Below are 24,312 nucleotides of genomic sequence, written 5' to 3'. Positions count from 1 at the left end.
TTTATTCCATTCTGCCAGGTTGAGTTGATGATCAATCTTGACTTTTTTTTTTGTTCTTGTTAGAAAAGGAAGAAAGAAAATATAAGTTTGCAAATAGCCACAAATCAGTGGAAAAGTACCTCAAGGCGAACGGTTTTGCTGGAGGAAACTTGTATATTGTGTTTGTAAAATGGATTCCATATTGTCATACTGAGTCTAGAAATACCTGAAAAATGGTAGGAAGGAGTTAGCTATTCTTCTTCATCAACATTCTCATATTTCAGTTATATAGCTTCATCTTGCTACGGTGGAGAGATTGTGAATTTACAGCAATCCTTAATGAAATGGTTTGGTTCCTAAAGATTTATGAGAAGACTTCTTAAGAGTTCATTGAAGTCCAGATGATAGGAAAAGTGTGCATAGATTTCAAGGTTTTTTTTTCTGTTTGTTTTGTTTTGTTTTGTTTGCCACCAAGTAAACTTTTAATTCCATGTTCCGTGGAATTTTGCAGCCCCTTTTGTTAATTTATTTTCATTTGTCTGCTCTGATAAATGTAACTGTAATCCTAGGGCTGTGGAATTCTGAAGTTTCTAAGCTGCTCTTTACACACACATGTAAAAATATATGTATTATTTAAAAGGCAGAGTGACAGAGGTGGAGAAACACACACTCACACACACACACACACACACACACACACACACAGAAAGGAATCTCTTCCGTCTTCTGGCTCATTTCATGGGTGGCCACAACAGCCAGGGCGTCATCCTAATTTTGCCCGTGAGCGGCTGGGGCTGTAGCACAAAGGCCAGCAGGTGCGTTAGCAGGGAGCCGTCTGGGAGGCGTGGCAGGTTCTCCATATGGGATCCAGCCTTGCAAACAGGCCCCTTAACCCGCTCTGCTTTTCTGTTGGCGCCCAGGCCCCTCATTTGGGGTAAATAACTGTGTGTACACTTCCCTAATGTATTTTCTTGTTCCCTTCCAAACAGGGGCTAGTGCAGGAAATCAACGATTTGAGGTTAAAAATCAGTGAAATGGACAATGAAAGACTTCAGTATGAAAAGAAGCTCAAGTGTACCAAAGTAAGTGTTTCACCAGTAAAAACCTAGTGCCCCGGTGGCTCTGCCGTTTATCTGGGACCGGCCATAGACATGCCCCTTCTACATCAGATATGGTAAAGAAGTGATTTTGCAGGTGCATGCATGAAGGTTTCCCCCAAGCTGGAAACCTGGTTGAAATTAAGCACTCCCCCTTGTGAATCCAAACCAAGGTCCAGACAGAACCTGTCGCTTCACTCAGTTAGCTCACCTCCTTTTGAAACTGATGCTGTGTTCTCGGTTACTTAGCTTGTCTTTTTCTGCCTCTAGTTTTCTTTCACTCCTCTGTCTCTCTACCAGTCTTTAATGGCCAAACTTTCTAGCATGAAAATCAGAATGGGTCAGATGCAGTATGAAAAGCAGCGGATGGAGCAAAACTGGGAGTCCCTGAAGGTGTGGTACCCCCGGGGCTGGGCGCCGTGGCCTGTCGCCTCGTGGCTTGTGTCGTCTTGCCGTGGTGGTGTGCTTGTGGTGTGTGTATTCATCCTGTGTGTGTGTGTGTGTGTGTCCCACCCGTTTACTGCAAAGCCATCTGCTGCTGGCGGAAGAAGCCGTGTGATTCCCCAGTATTGTTTTCAGACACGCATGAAACAATGAGTGAAAAAAAATCATAATTGAAATGAGTCAAAATCTCATACTCTCTAAAGCCCAAACCTGGTAACATTAGGAGGATTTTTCAAAAGTTTGTGGAAAGGAGAATCACCTAAGTTTGAGAGCAAAGGCATTTTCCTTTTGGAAACTCAGGCCTAGTTTTCTAACCAGTGTGTTCTGTGAACTTTTGGAAGACCACTGGTGATCGGGCAGGTTCACCTCTGAAGCAGTTTTGCTGCATGTCAGCAAGAGGGGCCATTTTCCTCCGTCAGGTGCATCAGTTAGCCTGGGATGGGAGGAATAGAACCTGCTGCTTAGGAGCCACCACGTAGTGGAGGACAGCCCTTTTGGAAATTCCTTGGGTGGGGCATCCACTGCTGCCCCAAGTCAGAACTCCAAGGCTAACTTTGGCTCATTGGCGATCTCCGTTCTCCCCTAGGTCTAAATGTCACAGCTTTAGAGATCCTGAAGGTATTACCTCCAGCTTAGAGGTACCCCAGTGAACTGCATGGGCACTGTCTGTGTGCAGTGCCACCTGCCAATCCGAAATTGGCTAGCAGGAATTCTTACCAAACCAAACCTAGAAATGAAAATATCAGTGAGTAGGACCATGGACATGGAATCGTTCGCAGCCCTGTTGTTAATGAAAAGTGGCTTTCTGCACTTCTCAGTGGGTTTCCCCCATTGTTGTAGGCGACCCCGTGCTTTTACTTAGTCAAAGGGTGAGTCCCTTGGCCACACGAGTCGGCTGTGACTGGCTGCCTTGATGTCTGCTTAAGCTCTGTGCTTATCTGTGGATCAGGTGTGCCCTCCAAGATGCCAAGAAAATTTCTCCAATGTCTTGTTCAGTTTGTATTTTATTTTGCTTTTATGACACCAAGTCTTTAATTCGATTGTCTTTGTTGATTGACCTGGATGCATTTTTAAACTTGGAACGTTAGGGTCATCCCAGCCCTAATGGTAGTATAGAATGTTTTTTAATCTACTCACAGAGAATCTTGGAATTATAGCACAATTATTCTCAGTTGGACATAATTCACAATCTGCCTTCCTGCTTACCATTGCCACTGTCGAATTTCTGGTGTTGGTGTCTAAATTCTTGTAGATTTCTGTTTCGTTTGTTTCAATTTCAATATTGATTTAAAGAGCTAACATATTCTTCCCCGTGCCTAGCATTGCCTTTTGATCTTAATCTACTTTTAAATGACGTTGTTGTTTGTAGGAGGAGCTGGCGTCTTTACAAGAACAACTGGAGGAGAAGGAGTCCGAAGTCAAAAGGCTACAAGAAAAATTGGTTTGCAAGATGAAAGGAGAAGGAGTTGAGATTCTAGACAGAGGTAAGAACGTAGCTGGCATCCGTCACCTTGTCTTGGGAAAATCTCCCACACTCAAGGAGGAAATGGATGGGGCTGGACAATGGTAGCATCAAGCAGGCCAGGTAGGCCAGGGCCCCACGGAACTCTCCAGGCACTGCACCGGGTCTGGGCTGCATCTTGGAAGTGTGTCTGTCCAGTTGCAATACAAGGAGGTGCCAAAGGATCGAAGGACACTGTCCACCTGTGTCTCAGCATGGCTCTCCTTTGAGCTGGAGATGAGAGAGCACAAAGGGGTTTAGAAACAGAATGAAGCCTCCCCTAAACCCGTCAGCATATGTAGAATCATGTGTCACTAAAGGACATTCAGAAATAGGTCTAACTTTTTTGATGTGAGGATGGGAACTTGTCTGTGAACTGCTTATTGTCAGGGCACAACCACACAAATGCAAGAAGTGAGAGCCAGTATTCCGAACCTTTGTGACAATCTGACATTGGCATAGCAGGAACTGACTGCATCTCCGGGGGGGGGCATCTCACCTGACAGGATAGACCGGGGCAGCACTGCTGAACTTGAGCGATGAGTTGGATGTGAGTCCAGGTGTTCTGGCCACATTTTGTGTGTTGACTGTGACAGAGCAAAATTAGCTTTTTTGGGTACAATGTGCAAAACACTGGCACTCCATCAGCATAATTTTAATAATGCAAAAACCTAGGGTTCAGGCAGGATGAGTGAAAGAGGTGATGACTCAGGTTGGGGCTTTCTGTGCTGCCTTCTCTACTACCCATAGGAGTCTTGTTCTGGAAGACACTAAGTAATGCTTAGGATTCAGTTTTTACAAATTAGGATCCTTTTTTTTTTTTTTTTTTTGATACAAGGAAGTGAAATGATAGTGCTTTTACAATAACATTTGCGATTGTATGTTTGCTAACTTCCCATTCGATGGGTTTTCCTGCACAGATGAAAATTTTAAAAAGAAGCTCAAGGAAAAAAGTAAGGTTTTTAGTGTATTCCCATCAGTCTTTCCATCCCCTCAAGTCCCACCCGGACTATTCTTTGCATGTGTTTTAAACCATTCTCTGGCCAGTGGCACAAAGTTGCTTCATCAGTAAGCCCTCCATTTCCTCAGCGGGTGAAAAACCAGGAGTCGGCAAGGGAGTGGAAATTTGTTTGTTTTGTTTTGTTGTTTTGGGGGCACATTTTTGCCTGACCCAGTCCTCTTTTCCCTGCGAGATACAAGAGGGTACGTGGGGTAGTAGAGTTCCAAAGATGTTCTCCCTGTGATCAGAGTGCTAGGACCCCGGAGGAGAAAAATGATTCTTGTCATCTCGTGGAACGCTGCTGTTTTTAAGATTTCGCCAGAGTTGAGAGATGGTTTCCAAGTTTGCTTGCCAGTATCTCACGGCGCCCTTGCGTTGATGAGACCTTCTGTAGAAGTGCTGCTAACACAGCCCCTTGGTGTTGCCACGGCTGGTAACCAGACTGCTGATTGGAGCCTGATCGTTCCTTGCAACGGAAAGATAAATCCTTCTTGGGCTCTTTTCCTCCTGATAATAAATGACTAAGTCCAGTAAGTTTGTCTTCCAAAAAGAAGGCCACTCCTATAGAATATATCTTCATTAAAAATGTAGCAGTTATGCCATAAAGCTCTAGGAATCATAAAAATCATGCTAAGTTGTGTTTTAGTATTTGGAATTTATGACTTTGCTTTGGAGTCATTTTTTTTCCTCTTTAAAATATTTTATTTTTTTAATTAAAATAACATCCTTTTGCAATTGAATATCAAGTGTTGAGGGAAATGAGAGTCAGCCAGCGTGGCGTTGGTAGCTTGAGGCCTGCTTTCTGATCGTGTTGGAAATGAAGTTTATGGATGAAGCAAAGCCCTCACGAGCCCCTGAATGGCACCCATGCCCACTGCCTAGCATGAGTTACATAAACGTCACGCGCTCCAGGCTCGTACATTGCTGCCTCCCTCGGCCATGGCTGAGCATCATTTCCCCGCTTTTGTCATAACGTCAACCGTCCGTCACCTTCACCCACTGCTTCCAAGGCTTCTCTTCCTGGAAACTCCGTGGTTGCGTGATGACGACACTCAGAGTTCGTCTCCAGCATCCTCTTTTCAATGCTGCTGTGCTTGGGAGGGAGAGGTGTGGGCACCCACATACCTTCCTTTCTAGAATAACAGATGTATGTCTTCTACATTGCCCCCCAAAACTGAGTCTGGGTATCAGATGTGCATTAGCATCTTTACATGAAAGCATCTCCATGAGAAGAGCGCATACCTTCTGGTCATTGTCCGTGGTAACCATGGAGGTGGTTACGTGCTAATGTGATGTTGTGTGGTTTCTAGATATCGAAGTTCAGAAAATGAAGAAGGCTATGGAGTCCCTGATGGCCGCGAACGAAGAGAAGGTATATAAATGGCATTTGATGATCTAATGTGGTTGCTGCCCCATTTTCATCACAACCAAGCAATTTCTTAAGCTGCCTCGCTTTGAAAGATCATGCCCCCGGTATCACTGGCACTGATTGGCAAACGCCCTCTCTCCATCCTGGCAGTGCCATCCTCAGCCGTGACATTGTCCCCAAAGACCAGGTGCACAGGGAGGGGAACCAGCAGCCATGGCTCCATTAAGAATATCGTCCCGTCTCTCAATTTAGAAAATCTGAGACCAGCAGGTCGGTTCTGTGTCTTAGGCCTGTGGTGTGCTCATGACCTCTGCTGCTGTCCTCACATGGCAGACAGTGGGTGTAGGCACCAGGAAATGACGCATCGGCCCAGGCTGATGTAGCTCCCTTGGCCTGAGGCTGTGGACTCCAGGGGTTCTCTCTGCCCTGTGGATGCCCTTCTCATACCCCAAAGCTTCCCCTGCCCAGGGGTGCGCTTTCCTTGGCTTCTCCGACCTCCCATGTGTCCAGTAGTGAGGGACTCTTGGACTCAGAACTGCTGCCCCTGCATGTGTCTTAGCGAAGAGATAAAGGAAACTCCTCCCAGGACAAGAGCGATTGTGAAGAAGTTAAGCCACAGAGTGTGGCTTTCTGCTTTTCTCTCTCAGTTTCTCTCCTGCCTCCCTGCAGGCTCCTCCGGCTCCTGCTGTGGTTTTGCCTTTCATCTGTGTTATTTCGGGGAAATCAGCTCCTTGCCTTAGCCTCACACCCACCAGAAAGAAACCTCTTTCTGCCTTCCTTTCTCGTTTTTGAACATAAAGAAATAAGGAAGCCTGCTAAACAGTTTTAATGATTTTAATCACTGAAATTCATTTTAATTTCTCTCCCCTGAAAAACAGCAACAACTAACGTAACTCCCGGATGGTGAGTGAGAGCGCCCCAGCTGCTCACATGGCTGCTGGAGTGCCAAGAACAACCTAAGTTCCTTGGAGGCTCCCCAAGGCACCTGAGAGAACTTATCTAAGAACATTCTAGGCAGAGCAAGAGGTGGTGCGTCATTGCAAATGAAGGCTAGACGGGCAGCACCCATGACCAAAGTATATCACAACAGCCAGTCTCAAAACAGCTCAGTGCATGCTGGGAACGTGGTGAAGCGTGAGAGGCAGGTGGGGGAAGGTGAACAAGACTGATGCAGAGCTGGGTCAAGGTGGTAGGTGACCTTGCATGCCAGGGTCACGATCTAGGGGGTCCTCAGTCCATGGGTTTTGGACAAGGACGTGATTAAGTCACCACTTTATACAGCATTGGAAATAGTGACTGTAATTTTAGACCTCTTCAGTCATGTGGACCTTCTTTCATGTATGAAAGATTTCTTCCTGGTCATTGGGCTGTGTATCTAAATGTTAGGATTGATGTAGAATTAATTCCAGATCTGAATGAGGAGTACCCTATGAGCTTTAGGAGTAGGGGGTTGTAGGTGGGTGGGGACTAAGCTGAAGTTGGTGAGCTAACCATTTTCTGTGACAAACCACACCTTACTCTGAGACCACACTGCTTGTTTCTCATAGATCAGCACACATTCATCTCTCCAAAGTCAACCCAAGTCTTGCCACCATGCCCAGGCTTGGTGTAGGAGTTGAGGGGCGGGGAGACGGTCAGGAGGCTACCTTCATGTGGCACGTGGAGGGAATGCAGAAAGAGAAGAGGGTCGAAGATGAGATAGGTGCCAGGCAGGCTGGAAGAACAGGCATCATGGAAATCGAATATCAGACGAAATCCAAACAGAAGGGAAAGGTGGACACAAATAGAAGTAGAGGGAAAGCCAGGGTGAGCCGAGTACCGCAGAGCTGAGGAGGAGATTGCCCATGAGCCATCCAGACAGTTCGATGCAGTGTTCTAGGAAGGCAAAAACCAAGCAGGGATGAGTAGTAGCTGATGAAGACAGCAGGTGCAGGGCCTGCTAGACACAGCATCAGCCGGACCTGAGAGTAATGAAAGCTGACTTTTCTGCTTTTTTTTTTTTTTAATTTGTATCTTATTACCTTGTTTTTTTTTTTTTTTTTTTTTAAAGATGGCAGCTGATGGCTAGGAGCTCTAAGTGTAGAGGTACTTGTTTCCATGTCTGATGTTACGTAGGAAAAACACTCTAGATTCTACCCGTGTTACTAAAGTTTAGAAGTATTCTTTGAGTAATGTAAATAATTCGTGTCTGCTCATTCTTTGTGTTACAGTTGCCTTTGCTGCCTTACAATCATGAGACTAAAGATGGTCACTTATTTCATTCCTAGGATCGGAAAATAGAAGACCTGCGGCAGTGCCTGAACAGGTACAAGAAAATGCAGGACCCGGTGGGACTGGCCCAAGGTAAGCAAGGTAGGGTGTAGCTGTCAAGGTTTCTCAACTTCAGTTGATTTTTCAGTGGCTTGGGTTTTGACAGTAGTTTATTCCAGGGATCGCATCCATTTTCCCAGATTAGGAAGCTTGTTCATCAACAGAATGCTGTTCTGAAGCTCTGGGTAACAAACGGACCATGGGGGCAGAGAATGGTCCAGAGAGTGGGTGTAGGGCCCACAGGAAATAGCACCAGCTGCTCCCACACTGCTGCAGAGAAGCCAGTTGGGAATTCAGCTGCCGTACCAGCGTGTCGAGGATCAGACCAAGAAGAGGCAGATGCTGTTTCCATTTGCCACCAGGAATAGTGGGGTGGTGAGAGGTTTGGTTTTGAGCAGTAAGCCCTGTAAGGTTAACCTCAGGAAAGTGAGCAGTGCATTTGGTTGTGTTTAGTGTTATTTTATCTGCAGGTTTACCTACTGGCCATGTGCAAATGTGAAAAAAAAAAAAAAACAAAACAAAAAAACTCGAAGAGCCTGCAGAAACACCAAAGCTTTGAAAAGGGCTCTATTTGTTCCCGGAGCATAGTTTGCTCCGACGATAACCTGTAGGAATAAACAAGTGTTTTCCAGGGCACTCATTCAACACTCAGATTCTGTAATTATAATTTTGATGAGTTCACACAGAAGGGAAAGCAGGCTTTGGGTGGAAAACTCTGCATCCGTTTGTGCACAGAGTCGGGTGTGTTATTAAATGTTGGAGTACCAGAGTATGCCAGTGAACCTCTGCTCATCAGCGCGCTGACTTGGCAGTTCTTATCACCCGGCATTTCTCATGCCAACCAGAGTTTGCCTTTGAAAGACTGTTGCACACTGTGGGGTGGTTAATTTTTATAGTTACACAAAATCAATACATTCAGTCACCTTTGCCTGACAGCGTTTCCTTTAAGATCTAGTTACTTATTTGAAAGGTAGAGTTAAAGAGAAAGATGGGGAGATAGACACATAGATCTTCCCTCCGCCGGTTCATTCCTCAGGTGTCTGGAATGACAGGGCCAGGAGCTCGACCGTGCAGGAGTGTGTGGGTCATCTGCTGCTGCTTTCCCAGGCCTGCAGCAGGAAGCTGGACCACAAGTGGAGCAGCTGTGGGGAGTTGATGGCTTCACCCACTATGCCACAGCACCAGTCCCCGTGGCATTTAAATTCTAATGAAACTTGACCAAAACAGAAATTATGAAGCTGTGGTCTGACTAAGCTCATTAAACAATATGTGACTTGGCATTTAGTCCTGAGATGCACTGTTGTTTAGTGCATCATTTAGAGGACTATTTAAAATAAACAAATAGGTACCCAGCCTTGGGCGGCCTGCCAGTTACTCCTTTTTATATCTAGAGGTGTACAGACATTCTCAGGGTGCTACTCCCTGGGGGTCTGGTTGCTTTTTCCTCTCAGGTTGTCCTTTCTGCTTTAAAATAGCAGGAGATGAGGTGGGCATTTGGCCTAACAGCTGGAATGCTGCTTAGGATTTCTGTATGGGGCCGAGTCTCTGCTCTTCTGGCACTTGCTCCCACTTGCTGCTAAGGTGAGCCCCGGGAAATGGCAGATGATGGCTCAGGTATCTGGTCCCTGCCACCCAGGGGGGGAGCCCAGATGGTATTCCTGGCTCCCAGCTCCCACCTGGTCCACCCCTGAGTGCCATGGGATTTTGGGGAGTGAATCAGCAGGTAAGAGTGGCACTCTCTTACCTTTTCTTCTCTCTTTTGCTGTTACTCTCAGATAATTAAATAAAACTTAAGAAGTAAATAAAAGGGTTATCTAGAGATATCAGAAGTCGCCTGTTATATATGTATTCCTCCCTGTGATTTTTCCAGAGCATAGCTGTGATATTTCAATGATGATTGTGTTGCTATTCTGGATGAATTTTTTGTGGCAGCCATTCCTCAACGCAATTACTTTCAGGCTAAAATTCATAAAACCCAAAATTCTAACGCAAATCCAAGGGAGGGCAATGGAATAAGCTAAAGTCCCCTCCTTGCCCTCTGACAAGGCCATGCTTGAATCGAATACAGCTTGCTCTGCAAGTGCCCTGGTTGGGTGCTTAGCAGGTCCCAACAAACCTTGGGCCTTCCACACTCCAGCTGCTGCTTCCCAAGCCCCGGGACTGCTGTGTTTAGGCGATGCCAGAGGGTCTTGGGGACTGGATACTTGTCAGTGTTTAGTATAAATGGGATCCTGCTCCTCCTTTGGCTCTGTCTTCCAGTCAAAGACACTGACTACGACGACCTGCTCCACTCCAGCTCCATCTCCACACTGCTGGACGCTCAGGGCTTCAATGATGTGGAAAAAAGCTCATCGCCTACCCCTGCAGTGGGCTCTCCCAGTCGCGAGCTGTTTAACACAAGTGTCCCAGACGAGGTAATTATGGACTCTTAATGCTTTCTTCACGTTGATGTCATTGAAAGCTAAAGCCAAAAGGACACAGGCTCCTTTTCTTGGTTTGTTGCCAACTTGGGTTGCTATGGACATTCCTGTGTCCTATTGGTCTTTATCGTTTTCTTTCTTTCTCTTTTTTTAATGTGTGGGTTTCCAACCCCTCTCTTTTATAAGTACCTTGGGTAGTTGTCAAAATTGCTTTTAAAATTCTGGAGAAACATTTAATCCCTAAGAGACAGAGATCATCTTTAATGTGAGATTGAAATCTACTTATTTAAGGGTAAGTAGGGAGTAAATAAAGCAGGGATGAAGTGAGATTATATAAATAAATGGACTTCAGTTGCCTCTGCTGGTGACACTGAAAGACAAATGAATAAAACTTTCTTAGCCTTAGAAAAAGCAACTGGAAAGGAATAGTCTTTAACTTTGCATCACAGAGGCACCAGGATCCACTATCCTTAAGCTTTGTGGCTTGAATGATAGCGTGTAAATCTTCCTGATGAATCTGCAGCTTGAGCATGGCTCCGCAGGAACGGCTCCTCTTTGCTCCACTTGGTGTCAGTTGGAATCGTATGGAGGCTGCGGGGGGCATGAGTCATCTGAAGGCTATGCACGCACATTCATGTTTGCCAAGACCTGAACATAAGCCATGCCTAGAACATGTGACTGCTTGATTTCCTCGCAGTAGACTGCCTGGGTCCTAAGGGTGACTGTCCCAAGAGAACCCCGCAAATCAGCACCACCAACTTTTATGACCTGACCTTGAAGTCACCAAGCATCCCTTTGCCTATGTAGTTATAGGTCACCCAGATTTATGAAGAGGCAACATGGAGCCTGGGACAGGTGACAATAGTGCAGGAACCCCTGGGTGGAATGAATTTCTGTAGACATGTTTGAAGCCACTCTGGCTACAACACCTGATATCCAGGGCTGTCATTGTGGCACAGCAGGCTAAGCCAACACTTGCAACACAGGCGTCCCATATCAGAGCACCAGTTTGAATCCCAGCTGCTGTTTCCAATCCAGCTTCATGCTAATGCACCTCGAAAAGCAGCAGAAGATGGCTTAAAATCTTAGGCCCCTGCCGCTTATGTGGGAGGCCTGGATAGAGCTAGTAACCCTTCTCCGGAGGCTGATTCCACTGGGCCTCCACCCAGAGTCTCATCATTCAGATCCGATGGACATAGAGGAGAACCCCTCAGGGTCCATTCCTCTGCTGTGGTTTCTTTAGTCGCATCTGTTAGAGCTCAAGAACCAGGAGCTTACCTGCCCCTACACCCAGCCTTCAGCATTGGTGGGACAGATGTAATACAGCTTTGTAGACACTCACTCCCAGGAGGATGTTGGGAGGCATGCGGCTGTCCCTGATCCATAATGATTCCCCAATCCAGCAGGCACGTGGCATTTGGCCCCCTCGGCCTCCTGGATTTCCCTTCCAAGTCACCTCTGCTCCCCATGGAAATCCAAAGCCGTTCTCTACTGCCTATGTGACTCTTAGAGTCTTACTCGTTTTCTAACATTTTCATCATTTGGGATGTCCTCCGAATCCACTGGGAACCCACTCTGTTAGATCCATACATGTCCACAGCTATCTTCATGGTGAGCTTTTCCTTACTTTTGAGGCCACTACAGGACAGGACGTCCCGATTGAATCAGCCAGCTCCTCATGCTTGTCCTCGAGGCCTCAGAGGAGCCTGTTGGAAAGGAAAAGGCCTCTTGCGGCTCACAGGTGGGAGATTCTCAGTTTAGGATCAAGTGGTCCTGTTAGGCTGGTGATGATGGAGGGTATGGGAAGGGGCTTCCTGTGGAACAAGGAAGCAGAGAGAGGTGAGGGAACATGCTGCACCTGTGCCCTGGCTGAGGTTCCTCCTGACAAAGCTGTCCTGATTTACACCCCCACCCTCACCATGTAACCCAGAGTGATCACTTCTGAGGCCTCCCCCAGCCCCACCCGGTCTGTCAGCATGGACGAAGCCTTCGTCATGATTCATCTGCTCACTGAATGTTGGAGGCTTAAATGAGTGTGTGGGGTTGGGGAGCCAGGTGCTCTTACATCCCTTGTTTTACCTGACGTGCACTCTGGCTGAGGTCCCGCTAGAGGATCCCTCAGGCTCACCTATGTCTGTTTGCTTGACACCCCCTAGTACTGAGTCCTTGTCCTGGACCCATGTCTGCAGCTGAGCATCATCTACTGTCTGGAGAGGCTTGGAGTGGGAAGTAGTTCTATCCAATAGCTTAGGTCCTTTCTGTTTGGAAACGTGGCCTCCTTCAACCACTTCCTGGATCATATTTTATCCTAGGTGGTGAGCAGAAACCCAGCAGCAGTTTCACTTTTCCCGTCTGTTGCTAATCATTATGGGAGAAAATGAAATTTCAGTTGAATGAAGATGAACTAAAGTAGAAAGCAATTAACATGTCTCACTTGAGAGTAGGAGAAGGCGAAACTTTGTTACACATCGAGGAATTACTTAAGAAGCAAGACTTATTTTCAAGGGAGAAGTCCCCTAAGTGTTCAGTTTTTAAAAAACATTTATTTATTTTTATTTGAAAGGCAAGTTTACAGAGAGAAGGAAAGACAAAATCTTCCATCCACTGGTTCACTCCCCAGTGGCCACAGTAGCTGGAGCTGAGCAGATCCAGAACCAGGAGCTTCTTCCAGGTCTGCCATGTGGGTGCAGGGTCATAAGGGTTTGGGTCATGCTCCACTGCTTCCCCAAGCCATAAGTAAGGATCTGGATGGGAAGTAGAGCAGCTGGGACACGAACCAGTGCCTATATGGGATGTCGGCATTGCAAGGCCAAGGGTTAACTTGTTGAGCCACCACACCGAACTCCTGCCCCCACCCCCGCCCCTTCCCCCAAATGTTGAATGAATACTGGAAAGGAACACTACATTTGGCAGCTCATGAAGTGTTGAGTTTATAGACAGGGTGCTATCGTTGCATATCCCACCCAGCTCACCACAAAACCCTTAAACATGTCATTGTAATGTGCATTTCAGCAGTGTTGTTTTTGAGAGCACCCAAGTGCTGGTTCACTCCCAGTAGTTGGGGCCAAGCCAGGACTAAAGGTGGGAGATGGCCACCCATTCCAGATTTCCTACCTGGGTGGGAAGAACCCCACTTTTTAAGCCATCACTGCTGCTTTCCAGGGTCTGCATTGGAGCCGGGAGCCAGCGGCCAGGAGCCAGGGACCAGGGCCAGGGGTGGGAGTCAGACTCAGGTACTCCAGTGTAGACATGGGCATCCTAACCAACACTGTAATGGCTAGGCACAATGCCCAGTCCTTAACTGTAGTTTAATGTCAGGGTTTTAATTTGGAACAAAAATGGTCTGATGAAGATTAAGGATGTTCGGCCACCCTTTCTAAGAATAGCCAGGAGGATTATTTGAGGTTGTAGTTAAAGCTTTAAAATTTAAGAAAGAAGTCAAGAAAATGGTTCAGTCTGTTGGTGTAGTTGTTTTTTCTCCACGATTAGGAATTCGAGCAGATATTTGAACTTTAGGAAACTGGGATGATGGCTAAATAACTTTCCCAGGATTAAGCATCAAGATCCAAATTACAAAAAAATACTTTACAGTTTCAATAATCTTCCATTTTATAAAAATATGAACATTTGCAACCTTTCATAGGGTCAGAGGCTGAGCCCAGTACTCAGTAACTGAACAGACATCATGGAGTGGAGTTTACTGCTTACTTAAGCAGCTGAGCTGTGCTGCGTACAGCACATTTCTCTCGGAGCCGATCATCTGCCAGGGGGTGGGGGCAGTGGGAGGATTTAGGAAGCCTGGGGGCTTTTCAGAGCCAGCTGTGTGCACTGGTGTTCCCTGGCCAACTTAGAGAAGTAAGGAACCATCGCTGATTTGACATGCAGAGTCCTTAAAGGCCAGTGTTGTTCGTTCCCTTACTGGATATTTTAAGGTTAATATTTTAAAATGTTTTTGTCAGTTCATTATTTGATCCACAGTTTATAGTTCTCAGAAATGATTGAAAACCAGCCTATTAAAATTCTTTCACAAACTTAGAATGGACTTACAGGGAGTGAAAAAGCCATATTGCTTGTTGGAGCTGCCTGGATTCCAGTCCCAGCTCCCCTCCCAATTCCAGCTTCCTGCTCACGCAGATTCTGGGAGGTGCCTGGGGGTGGCTCAAGTCCTTGGGGTGCTGCTAACCACGTGAGAGGTCTTGATTGGGTTTCAGGCTCCCAGCTCCCTCATGATCCAGTGCTGGGTATTATAGGACATCCAGGAAACAAACCAGTGAGTAGGAACTTTCTCACTCTCCTGATCTCTCTCTACCACTCATGTAATAATAATTTTAAAAAGAATAAATACATAAAATCACATCTTTAAAAAAATTTGTCCACAGATTCCATCCTTTAGATACACAAAACATTTCTTTGGAAAAACATGCTTCCTATTTTGCTGGTAGAATTGTTATTAAGCAAAATTGTAGTCAGTTTTATTTACTCCTTGATCAGTTGCATTCTTCAGAGCCTTTGGACTAGTTCACATATAATTAACCATTAGGGATGAACAGGCTTGACCAGTGCTCCCTTTGATGCTAATGTGGGAGGTAAAGTGAAGAGCACGTGACCCTTGTCTCGAGCCAAATCATCGCAGCCTTGGAAACTGCACACTGCATGTTTCACTGAGGCAAAAGCAGGTGTCTGGGGAGGTAGCTCAGGTGAAGGTTGCCAAGCCGTGTGTGAGAGCCGAGATTCCAGCCAGGGCTTTGAGTCGTTAAAATTTATTATTATTAATTTACTTAATATATTCAGTGTCTCTCTTTTTTTTTTTTTTTTAACTGGAAAGTCAGATATAGAGAGCGAAGGAGGAGAGGCAGAGAGGAAAATCTTCTGTCCGATGATTCACTCCCCAGGCGCGAGGAGTCAGGAGTTTCTTCCAGGTCTCCCACGCAGGTGCAGGATCCCAAGGCTTTGGGCCATCCTTAACTGCTTTCCCAGACCACAAGCAGGGAGCTGGATGGGAAGCGGGGCAGCTGGGGTATGAACTGGCCCCCGTATGGAATCTTAGCATGTGCAAAGCAAGGACTTTAGCCACTAGAATACTGTACCAGGCCCTCAGTGTCTTCTTTAACAGCTATCTCCCTATCTTCTTGTTTTCTACAATTTGTGTTTCTTTTATGTAGGTGTTTATATTCTGAAGCAATTTTATTAACAAAGAATATTATTCTAAACAAGGTATATGAGATTTTGGTCAAGAGCTCATTTGATCATCTTATTCATGTCATGCATCTCTGTGGTTGGATTCATTGATTTGTGATTTTCTTAATTATATTTGTGTTTTTTTGTGTTTTCTTAATTATGTTACAGTTTCACATCAGCACCTTGCAAGTTGCAGTCCCATCATTGCCAGCACCCATGGGCTTGGAGACTTCTGAGAAGAGCAAGCTGCCTTCCCAGCTAGAAGCTTCCTTTGAAGAGAAGTACATCAGTTATGGGTTGGACTGGTGGGAGGGCATCACGTTGGAGATTCTCAGAACCCTGGATCTCCTGTGCGAGGTCGTAGGTGGGCCAGCTGATGGTCGCCGTGGGCCCTAAAGCTCTACGGGGATGGCTAGGAGGAGTTTGGAGAGGGTTACAGTGGTTTCTCCATTCACTAAGAGATTCTGGTGACCATTTTCCCAAATTAATCTTCCCTGGGCCAAATCAAACATGAGAGAATAAACCAGAAATCAGAAATAGTCTCCTTTGCACAAACTTTGTCTTTTGTCACTTCTGTTCCCTTAGAATAGATAACAATCTTTCATTCACAAGGTTAATGTCTTTTTTTCTGCCTGCCAGTGATGGGAAGATAATCTCCGGCCACGCTGTGGACACTCAGCTGTGTGACGGTCTTTTGTAAGTTCTGTTGTACTGAGCCTGATTGAAACTTGAGGAAGAAGAGGCACAGTGACACACAAACACACAAAGCCCCAGGGTCATGGGAGCCGTGAGGTCACTGGGTTACACAGACATAGCTTAAGGACTGGGTGTTCGGACAGAAATACCCTGTGCCTTTAGCTGAGGCTGGGAGCTTGCAGCTCTGTTTCCCTCTGAGGTACTGTGCTTCTAATTCATTTTCACACTGACTCACTTCTGTGAGTCCAGCAGAAAAAGAATAGCAGACACACATTGGGGTGGAGGGGGGAAAAAGCAGAAATGATTTTTTTTTTCACTTTTAAATTTAGTATACTGACCTAATATCTATGTTTATGCAAGCCATAACCTGGATTAGATTTAAACAGTCTGTTTTCAGAACAGTACTTAAAGATGAATTTTTTCGCACTGTTCACCTTTGACTTTATTAGGTCTACACCTCTGGGACTATATATATACAGGAAAGCTTGTTTGTATATTATTCCAGTTCTTAGAGCAAACTTGGCGCTTTGTGTCTCTTGTCCCTTTCTCTTTCATTAACCTGATCACACATCCCTGCCTTCACTTTTTGAGCAAGAACAGCTTTATATCATGGAACACTAATGGTGTGAAAGAGGAAGTGCCCCAATGTTTATGGCACTCTCTGCCATCCCTGTGAGATTGTGAACAGCAACTGCACTCGCTCTATTTTCCTTTGCTCCATATTTATGACGAAATGCTTTGCCAAACAGCAGAAACTGTCGCAAAGCAGCTTCTGTGAACTGTAAAGTAAAACTTGCATTATCTTTATTTTTATGGGAGGAGCTAGCGATACACAGTACCTGGCTCCTCAGCGTCCCCACGTGTGGGTGTACACGTGGAGGATACGCCGCAGTCCAGGGAAAAGCCTGGTGTATTTTCAAATATTAACATCACAAGGATGGTGCTAAGTGTTTTTCCAGCGTTTCTGACATTTAGCATTCTTGGCAGGACACTTAACCACCACTGCTTTTCAAAGAACTCAGTGTTATAATTTAGTTAAGCACATAAGTGACTGCCCCACTCCAGATTCCCTTTTATTACGCGGATTCAGTCCACACGCAGTTGTAGCTTTTTTTCCAAGATGGTCCCCTGGGGAGCGGCGGCACTGGAGCCACTTTCGATTAATCCTAAGTATTCTTTATTGTTATTTTTAGAATTTCAAGTCTGCAAAAATCCAGCAGCCTGGGCAATCTGAAGAAAGAGATGATGGATGGGGTAGGTTTGGGTGGTTTTTGTTGTTGTTACTGTTTTGTTTTGTTTTGTTTTGTTTTTGTTTTAGATCACTGCTTTTCTTCTACTCTGAGAAGAAAATATTTTGGGATAGTTTCATCTTTGCCTATTTTGCACCTAAAACTCTTCTGAAGACTTTTATGATTGCTTTCACAGAAAACTATTAGACAGCACAGGGATGAGTACCAAGAAGTCTCAATGTGAAGGGTAAAAAGCCGATCATGAAACCCCAAACAGGGGCTTTAATAAAAATGTCTAAGGCATAAGTGAAACTAAAGTTGAATAGCTTCAAAATAGGTATATAATTTTTAATTTCTTGAAGGGTATATGACAAATTCTGAATATGTAATAACCTTGTGTATTGTTTCTTACAGGAAAAAGAGTCACTTTCGAAGCCTTCAGAGGTAACCCAATAACAACGTAAAAATGCGTGCAACATCCATGACCTGTAAACTACCTAAATGTCTCCAGTAGACTAAAGCTGTCAGAACCTCAAAAGTATCATGCTGAATGAAAGATGCCAGATACCAAGCTGGCCTGGGAGGCAGTTCCATGGCTAGGAGTATGCAGAGGGAAACTTCTGGCTGCCAGTGGTGGGAGGAGAATGGGGAGGAACCGCTGCAGTGGAAGGGGTTTTCCCTGACGGTGCTGGAAATGTTGAGGTGCTCCAAGGGGACCGTGGTGGCACAGCACGGTGACTGTGCTGAAATGCCAATGGCTCAGGGCAAGGGAGGAAGTTCCGTGTTGTGTGGAGCTGACCCCAACAAGTTTCTGCAGCACGAAACCAACCGGGAGCTCACAGTCATAACTGCTTGAGGTTCTCGGTGGCCTTAGCTGGGCTTGCTGAGGCTGCACAGGGAAGCCCTCTGAGCCCACCGGCTGTGGATTGATGCACCTAAAGCAAAATGTTACATGTTCTAAAGGCATTAGCTGGTTGTCCAGCATGACCTTGCAGTGGCGCCAGTCAGGGTGGACGGGTTGCTCTTGCAGGTAGTCTCATGATCCTGACCCTTTGTGCCTCAGTCCTGTGTGGCTGGAACAGGAGAGGCGCAGCCAGCAGTGACAGCGGCTGTCAACGTCCTTTTGTTGTGTTGTCAGTCCGTAAATGGTGAAGGCTCTGTCACCAGGACTGTGGCATACGTTGTGATACCACTAGGTTGTGCCATATGAAAATTTAGTTACAAAAATCATAGAGAAGTAGAATAAGATAACCAGCTTGTGCACCTGTATCTCCTCTCCTTTCTCTCCACTTCAGAACGAACCAGAAAGGGCAAGAGAAATTAGAGAAGCCTCTTAGTAAACGAACAAACAACTACACAACAGCTCAGGTGCTGCCGTTGCCAGTTCAGTTAGCTAAACAGCTCAAAAATGGTTCAGGCCTGATCGTGTCACTCTGTCATCCTCTAAAGAGAATATAGCTTGCATCAGATCTCGCTGTATTGCTCCTGTGGAAGCTTGGGCCTGCATCGATTGTATCAGCGTCTGTGTGATGTAGTTATTTGAGTATAAACTCTTGTTGCCAGAGCTGTGACGTGAGGATTAGAAAGTGAGCAGTGTGTTATCGTCACGTGATACCTGTCCTTGGCAGCACACGGCAAATACGGTTTAAACCCAAGACTTTCACTTGTCTTAAATATTGACAGCCTAAAGCACACAGACTTCAAATGGATGGGGAGCAGGTTGTTCTCATTGCTGTTGTTTCTGACATAACTGGCAGACTGCCCTTTTGAACTGGACCCTCATCTGGTGTCGGTGGTCAGTGTGTCAGTGTAGTCTTTATGTTAAGTAAATTCATGACTGACTGAGCCCGTAGAAGGCAGCTTAGCCTGTCCTGATTCCGCCCACACCCCCGTCACCACACCGCCATGCCAGCTTCTGCCCTTGTCGCCCCTTTTCTCAGGACAAGCTTCCAGGACAGAGCAACACGCTGGGGAGCCTGCCACCCAAGGCTCCGCGCCCCGAGGCCCCCACAGACGATAACCCCTTTGGGACCCGCAAAGCCAGGGCGTCCTTCGGCCGGGGATTCTTCAAGATCAAAAGCAGCAAGAGGACAGCAAGCGCGCCCAACTTGGGTAAGTGTGGTCGCAGCACCTTTGCTTCTGCAAGGAGAGATGAGGCTGTCCTCCCCCCTCCCCTGCCGGTTTCCATTACTTTCTCTGCTGAAAAGGTCAAGGCTGTAGGAGGGCGGGGTGAGCAGAAAAGGTCCTTAGATGGGATTTATTGATATGAAGATTCTCAGGCCCACAACCTTCTCTCTCTCTCGCTCTCTGAAATTGACGGAAAGCCTCAAAACCATACTGCTCCCTGGCATCCCTGCAGGTCCTTCAGTGGTGGGTAGGTAACTGCGTGGGGCAGTTCCAATGGAATCTGTGTGGAACCTCAGGGGCAGGTGCCACCCTGCTCTTCCTGCCCTGTGCGTCCTTGCTGGGAGTCTGACTGGTATCCCTTCTGTCACCCCTGTGTTCTCTCCCTGGGGCTCCGTGTGATTGTGTGCGTTGTTGGGATATCTGAAGATCGTAAACGAAGTGCCAGTGCACCCACCTTAGGTATCGTACCCCTGCATGCCAGCCTTCGCCAGCGCTGTGCTGTCAGAACATTCTAACCATTGCTCTTGCCATCTGCAATCTCTTAGACAAGTGAGCCAGCCAGCAGCAATCACAAAAACAAAAAACAACCCACAAAGCTCTTTGTCCCAGAGCAATGCTTATACCTGCTGCTACCAGGGAGGCCAAAGAGCCTGTACTTCTAGGCCTGAATGCTACTGTACCCAGTGCTAATGATCCACAGCCATGTCTGGGAGCGGCCCTGGGAGCAACAGCATCCCTCGGGGCACAGGGCAGGAGTGCATGGATGCTGCAGGAATGTGCTGAGACACCCACAGGGCATGCACAGCATCACCCACTGGCTGCCCAGCACTCCCCTTAGCTCCAGAAAGAAGTGTTTTCTGCCAAAACAGAGAGGCTGTCAGGAGACACGGAAGATGATCATTTTTTTTAAAAAAAAGATGTATTTATTTTTGTTGGAAAGGCGGATTTACAGAGAGAAGAAGAGACAGAGAGAAAGATCTTATATCCACTGATTCACTCCCCAAATGGCCAAACAGCACAGCTAAGCCTATCTGAAGCCAGGAGCTTCTTTCAAATCTCCCACATGGGTGCAGGGGCCTAAGGACTTGGCCCATCCACCCTGCTGCTTTCCCAGGCCATAAGAAGGGAGCTGGATAAGAAGTGAAGCAGCCAGAACTTGAACCAGCACCTATGGAGTACCAGTTCTTGCAGCCAGAGGAGTGGCCAGTTGAGCCATGGTGCTGGCTCCGAAAATGATAATTTTTTCAGACATTCTGTTAGGGGAGCACTTTCCTGATCTGTCACTGCTTTAGAGGTAGCAGTCACCCCCAGGAAGGACAGAGGTCTGCGTGAGACAGGAGACAGCTCAGTTTTCCTCTTTGTAAGGAAAGATACAATAAGGGGGAGAAAAACCCTCAAAATTGAAAGAGAAAAACATACAGCGCTTTCCGAATGAGGACGACGAAGCCTGACTCTCAGGAACAGCTGTGCCCATCCTGGTGGTGGTGTGAGATGGAAAGATCCTATTAGGTTCTTCGCAACAGGTGCTGCTTCCTCATACAGATGCCAACAGAGCTGCCCACATGGCCCAACAAGGGCAGCTACTCTCTTTATTAGTAGCAAGCATCTAGACCGAGCACTGGCTACACGGATGCACTGATCTGTCCGGGCCACTGAACCAGATTCTTCCTGTCACTTTCTCAGAAGTGTGTTGCCAGTGTCAGGAGGCCTGCGCTGCTTACCATAACCTCTGATCAGCCACAGCTCTGCTTTGTAGTGAAAGGCAGCCCCTGCCACATGTGTGTCCTGCCGCAGCACTGTTCTGTGATGTCTGTGCAACTTGGACTCTCCTTGATAGACAGTCTAAAACCTCACATGCAGGAGAACAGCGGCCGTCCTGCTCCACAGAGGGACAGCTGGGAGGGCTAAAAGAACGTAGTTCACAAAAACGTAGGCCCACCCAATGCAGTGTTCTCTCAGTACTAAGGCCACAGTAAGTTGGAAGGACTTCCTTAGTTGAAGGCTTGCTAGAATTAGGTGACTGATTTGTTATAAATGTCACAGGAGAGGAAGGAATAGGAAGAAAATGACATAGGGTTTGAACTTGGGTGACAGATAATTTGGTTAAAAATTAATTGAATATCAAATAGAAAAAGTGAGGCAGAGAAGACTGAGGAAAGTTGAGTGGATTTGTGGAATCCAAGAGGCTCTGGATGTGCTCAATTGGCAGTGGGTACTGGAAGACATTGAAGCTGGATGGTGGGGTGGAGGAACAGGGAGAGAGAGAGAGAGAGAGAGAGAGAGAGAGAGAGAGAGAGAGAGTTTATCCAGAGGCTTAGGTGGCAGCTACTTAGAAATGAGCAAAGCTATCTCTGGCTGCGCTGGCAGGAGATCCTTCCCTGGAACCTGGAGCAGGATTGTAGAGTAGAGGAGGAGAAGCAAGCCTGCCCCAGGCAAGAGGGGCAGGCACAGTGACAGGCAAGATGTGCAAAGGTGGTGATTTTGAAGCTTGAGACAGGCTACTACGGCAGGATGGAGACTAACTTCATTATGAATTCACATTGCTCAAGGAAAGAACATGGCAGCACCGCCACATGTGTTTAGTCTCCAAAGGATTCCACTTTTGAGTTAATTAGCTTTGCACTCAATGGTGTTGACTGTAGAGTGGAACACATGTGTGTTCCCTGTTTTAACGTGTACAGGTAGCTCTTTCTAGCACACCTGCTTATAGACCAGCAGCAGCAGAAGATTAAGTGGTGAAAACTGAGAAGGTTGACGTCTAGTCATGTTTCTTCCCTACTTCACGATTCATCAAGTCTTTATTCTGTTCTTGGAATAGCTGAAACAGAGAAAGAGGCAGCGGAGCACCTGGATCTGGCTGGGATGGCTTCTCGGCCAAAAGATTCCCAGGGTCCCTTCCAGCTGTCTCCCCCGTCTCCAGATTCCAAAAAGAAATCCAGAGGTATCATGAAGCTCTTTGGCAAGTAAGTACAAGTGAGAGGGTGGGGTGTGCCTTGTCTTACATATTGCTCCTGGTAGGCATGGGTGGCGCACTGGCTGAGTGTGAGTGCAAAATTGTAGGGCTCTGCTGTCTCTCTCATGGGAGCAAGATTGTTGTTTGGGTTCATTCACTGTTTGCCTTCTGTCACCGTTTCCATCAAGACATATCCTAGATATCTACTTAGACTTCTAAGATGTGTGTGCCAATTAACAATGCTGCCATTAACAAGTCCAAGGCCCCCTTGTGTCTAATACGCAGCAACGTTTGTTGTGTCTTCTTCAGACTTAGAAGAAGTCAGTCCACTACATTCAACCCAGATGACATGTGCGAGCCTGAATTCAAAAGAGGGGGAACCAGGGCAACAGCAGGGCCCCGACTGGGTTGGTCTCGAGATTTGGGACAGTCTAACAGGTAAGAAGCCAAATGAACGGGCTCTTGTGTTGCATGCTCACACACCTGAACTTAGCCAAAGGCCGTGAAGTGATTTTGTGTTGAATCCTTGTGAATATCTGCCATGCTGGGAAAAGCGCTAGAAGCCCTAGTTTAAAAATCTAAAAACTTTTACCCATCATTATGAAACTACAAATGGAAGAGAAAACAAAATCTCACACCTGAGCTCATGTGACAGGTTGAAGTCTAAATGCAGGAACACTAAAAATATTGTTAAGACTTCCTGTCAAAAGTGTGTATGAAACAGAACTAGATGGCATACCTACACCTAGGATTCAGCCCCAAGGCATCTCATTATGTGCACGCAAAAATTTAGAATAAGGAATGCTCAGCTGCACTGTCCCTGGGTTGCACAATCAAAAGCATTGCTTGTTTCTGTGTCTAATGGAAAGGTCTATTATTTGCTAGAGTGATAAAACTAGCCAATTTTTGAACCAAGACATACACAGAAGGTGTGGGCTGTGTGTGCCAAGTAAGGAGTCAAGGCAGAAATGTCAGCTACATCCCGGGTGTGGTGGCCTAGTGGTTAAATCCTTGCCTTGCAACTGCTGGGATATCATATATAGGTGCTGATTTGTGTCCCAGTTGCTCCACTTCCCATCCGGCTCCCTGCTTGTGGCCTGGGAAAGCATTCGAGGGTGGCCCAAAACCTTGGGATCCTGCACCCATGTGAGAGATCCAGAAGAGGCTCCTGGCTTTGGATCAACTTAGCTCTGCCCACTGCAGCTACTTGGAGAGTGAAAACAGCAGACTAAAAGGTCTTTCTGTCTCTCCTTTCTCTGTAAATTTGCCTTTCCGATAAAAATAAATAAATAAATAAATAAATAAGTCAGCAATGCTTTGGGAACTTGAATTTTACGTAGTCATTATATATATATTTTTTTTATTGTTAATTATTTTGCATTATGTGACAGTTTCATAGGCTCTGGGTATCCCCCCCTTCCTCCCCCTCCCCTCCCCCCGGTGGATTCCTCCACCTTGATGCAGTATTACAGTTCAAATTCAATCAAGATTCTTTCATTGCAAACATATACCAAGCATAGAGTCCAGCTACTTATTGTCCAGATTGGTTGAACAGTTTCTTGGGAGGTAGTCATTATATTAAATGTCCAAGACAGCAGAACCTTGAAAGATGGGTTTCCATAGTGATTAAGAGTAGCTTCTAGAATCAAACTCCTTGGACTTAATTTCTGGCCTTACTACTCTCCACCAGCTGGGTGACCGCAAGCACTGACTTCCGTGTTCCCTGCGTTGGTTTTTTTATCATCAGAATCATCATCACCATGCACATAATTAGTATCCATCCAAATGGGCCTGGCGTAATAGCCTAGCTGCTAAAGTCCTCGCCTTGCATGCATCGGAATCCCATATGGGGATAGGTTCTAATCCCTGAAGCCCTGCTTCCCATCCAGCTCCCTGCTTATGGCCTGGAAAGGCAGTCGAGGACAGCTGAAGGCCTTGGGACCCTGCACCTGCGTGAGAGACCTAGAAGAGGCTCCTGGCTTCGGTCGGCTCAGCTCTGGCCGTTGCAG

At 46.4% G+C, this 24,312-nt stretch overlaps 1 protein-coding gene across 9 annotated transcripts in view; it reads left to right on the top strand.

Moving 5' to 3' along the window:
* Window positions 1-24,312, top strand: part of PPFIBP1 (PPFIA binding protein 1) — a 129,881-nt gene that overhangs the window by 95,720 nt on the left and 9,849 nt on the right. For 2 of the 9 annotated variants that reach the window (XM_058655728.1, XM_058655729.1), the window contains 15 exons: window positions 969-1,061; window positions 1,377-1,469; window positions 2,890-3,004; window positions 3,942-3,974; window positions 5,332-5,393; window positions 7,658-7,733; window positions 9,960-10,114; window positions 15,467-15,579; window positions 15,938-15,994; window positions 17,188-17,248; window positions 17,638-17,667; window positions 19,164-19,335; window positions 19,777-19,809; window positions 22,169-22,313; window positions 22,613-22,741. In XM_058655728.1, coding sequence (XP_058511711.1) covers window positions 969-1,061; window positions 1,377-1,469; window positions 2,890-3,004; window positions 3,942-3,974; window positions 5,332-5,393; window positions 7,658-7,733; window positions 9,960-10,114; window positions 15,467-15,579; window positions 15,938-15,994; window positions 17,188-17,248; window positions 17,638-17,667; window positions 19,164-19,335; window positions 19,777-19,809; window positions 22,169-22,313; window positions 22,613-22,741 — 1,367 coding nt within the window. The remainder of the gene's footprint in view (window positions 1-968; window positions 1,062-1,376; window positions 1,470-2,889; window positions 3,005-3,941; window positions 3,975-5,331; window positions 5,394-7,657; window positions 7,734-9,959; window positions 10,115-15,466; window positions 15,580-15,937; window positions 15,995-17,187; window positions 17,249-17,637; window positions 17,668-19,163; window positions 19,336-19,776; window positions 19,810-22,168; window positions 22,314-22,612; window positions 22,742-24,312) is intronic. The other 7 variants (XM_058655733.1, XM_058655731.1, XM_058655730.1 and 4 more) reach the window with 7 other exon arrangements.

This window comes from Ochotona princeps, chromosome 27 (genome assembly GCF_030435755.1).
Source record: "Ochotona princeps isolate mOchPri1 chromosome 27, mOchPri1.hap1, whole genome shotgun sequence".
NCBI classification, from domain to species: domain Eukaryota; kingdom Metazoa; phylum Chordata; class Mammalia; order Lagomorpha; family Ochotonidae; genus Ochotona; species Ochotona princeps.
This window is presented reverse-complemented; position numbering and strand designations above follow the sequence as displayed.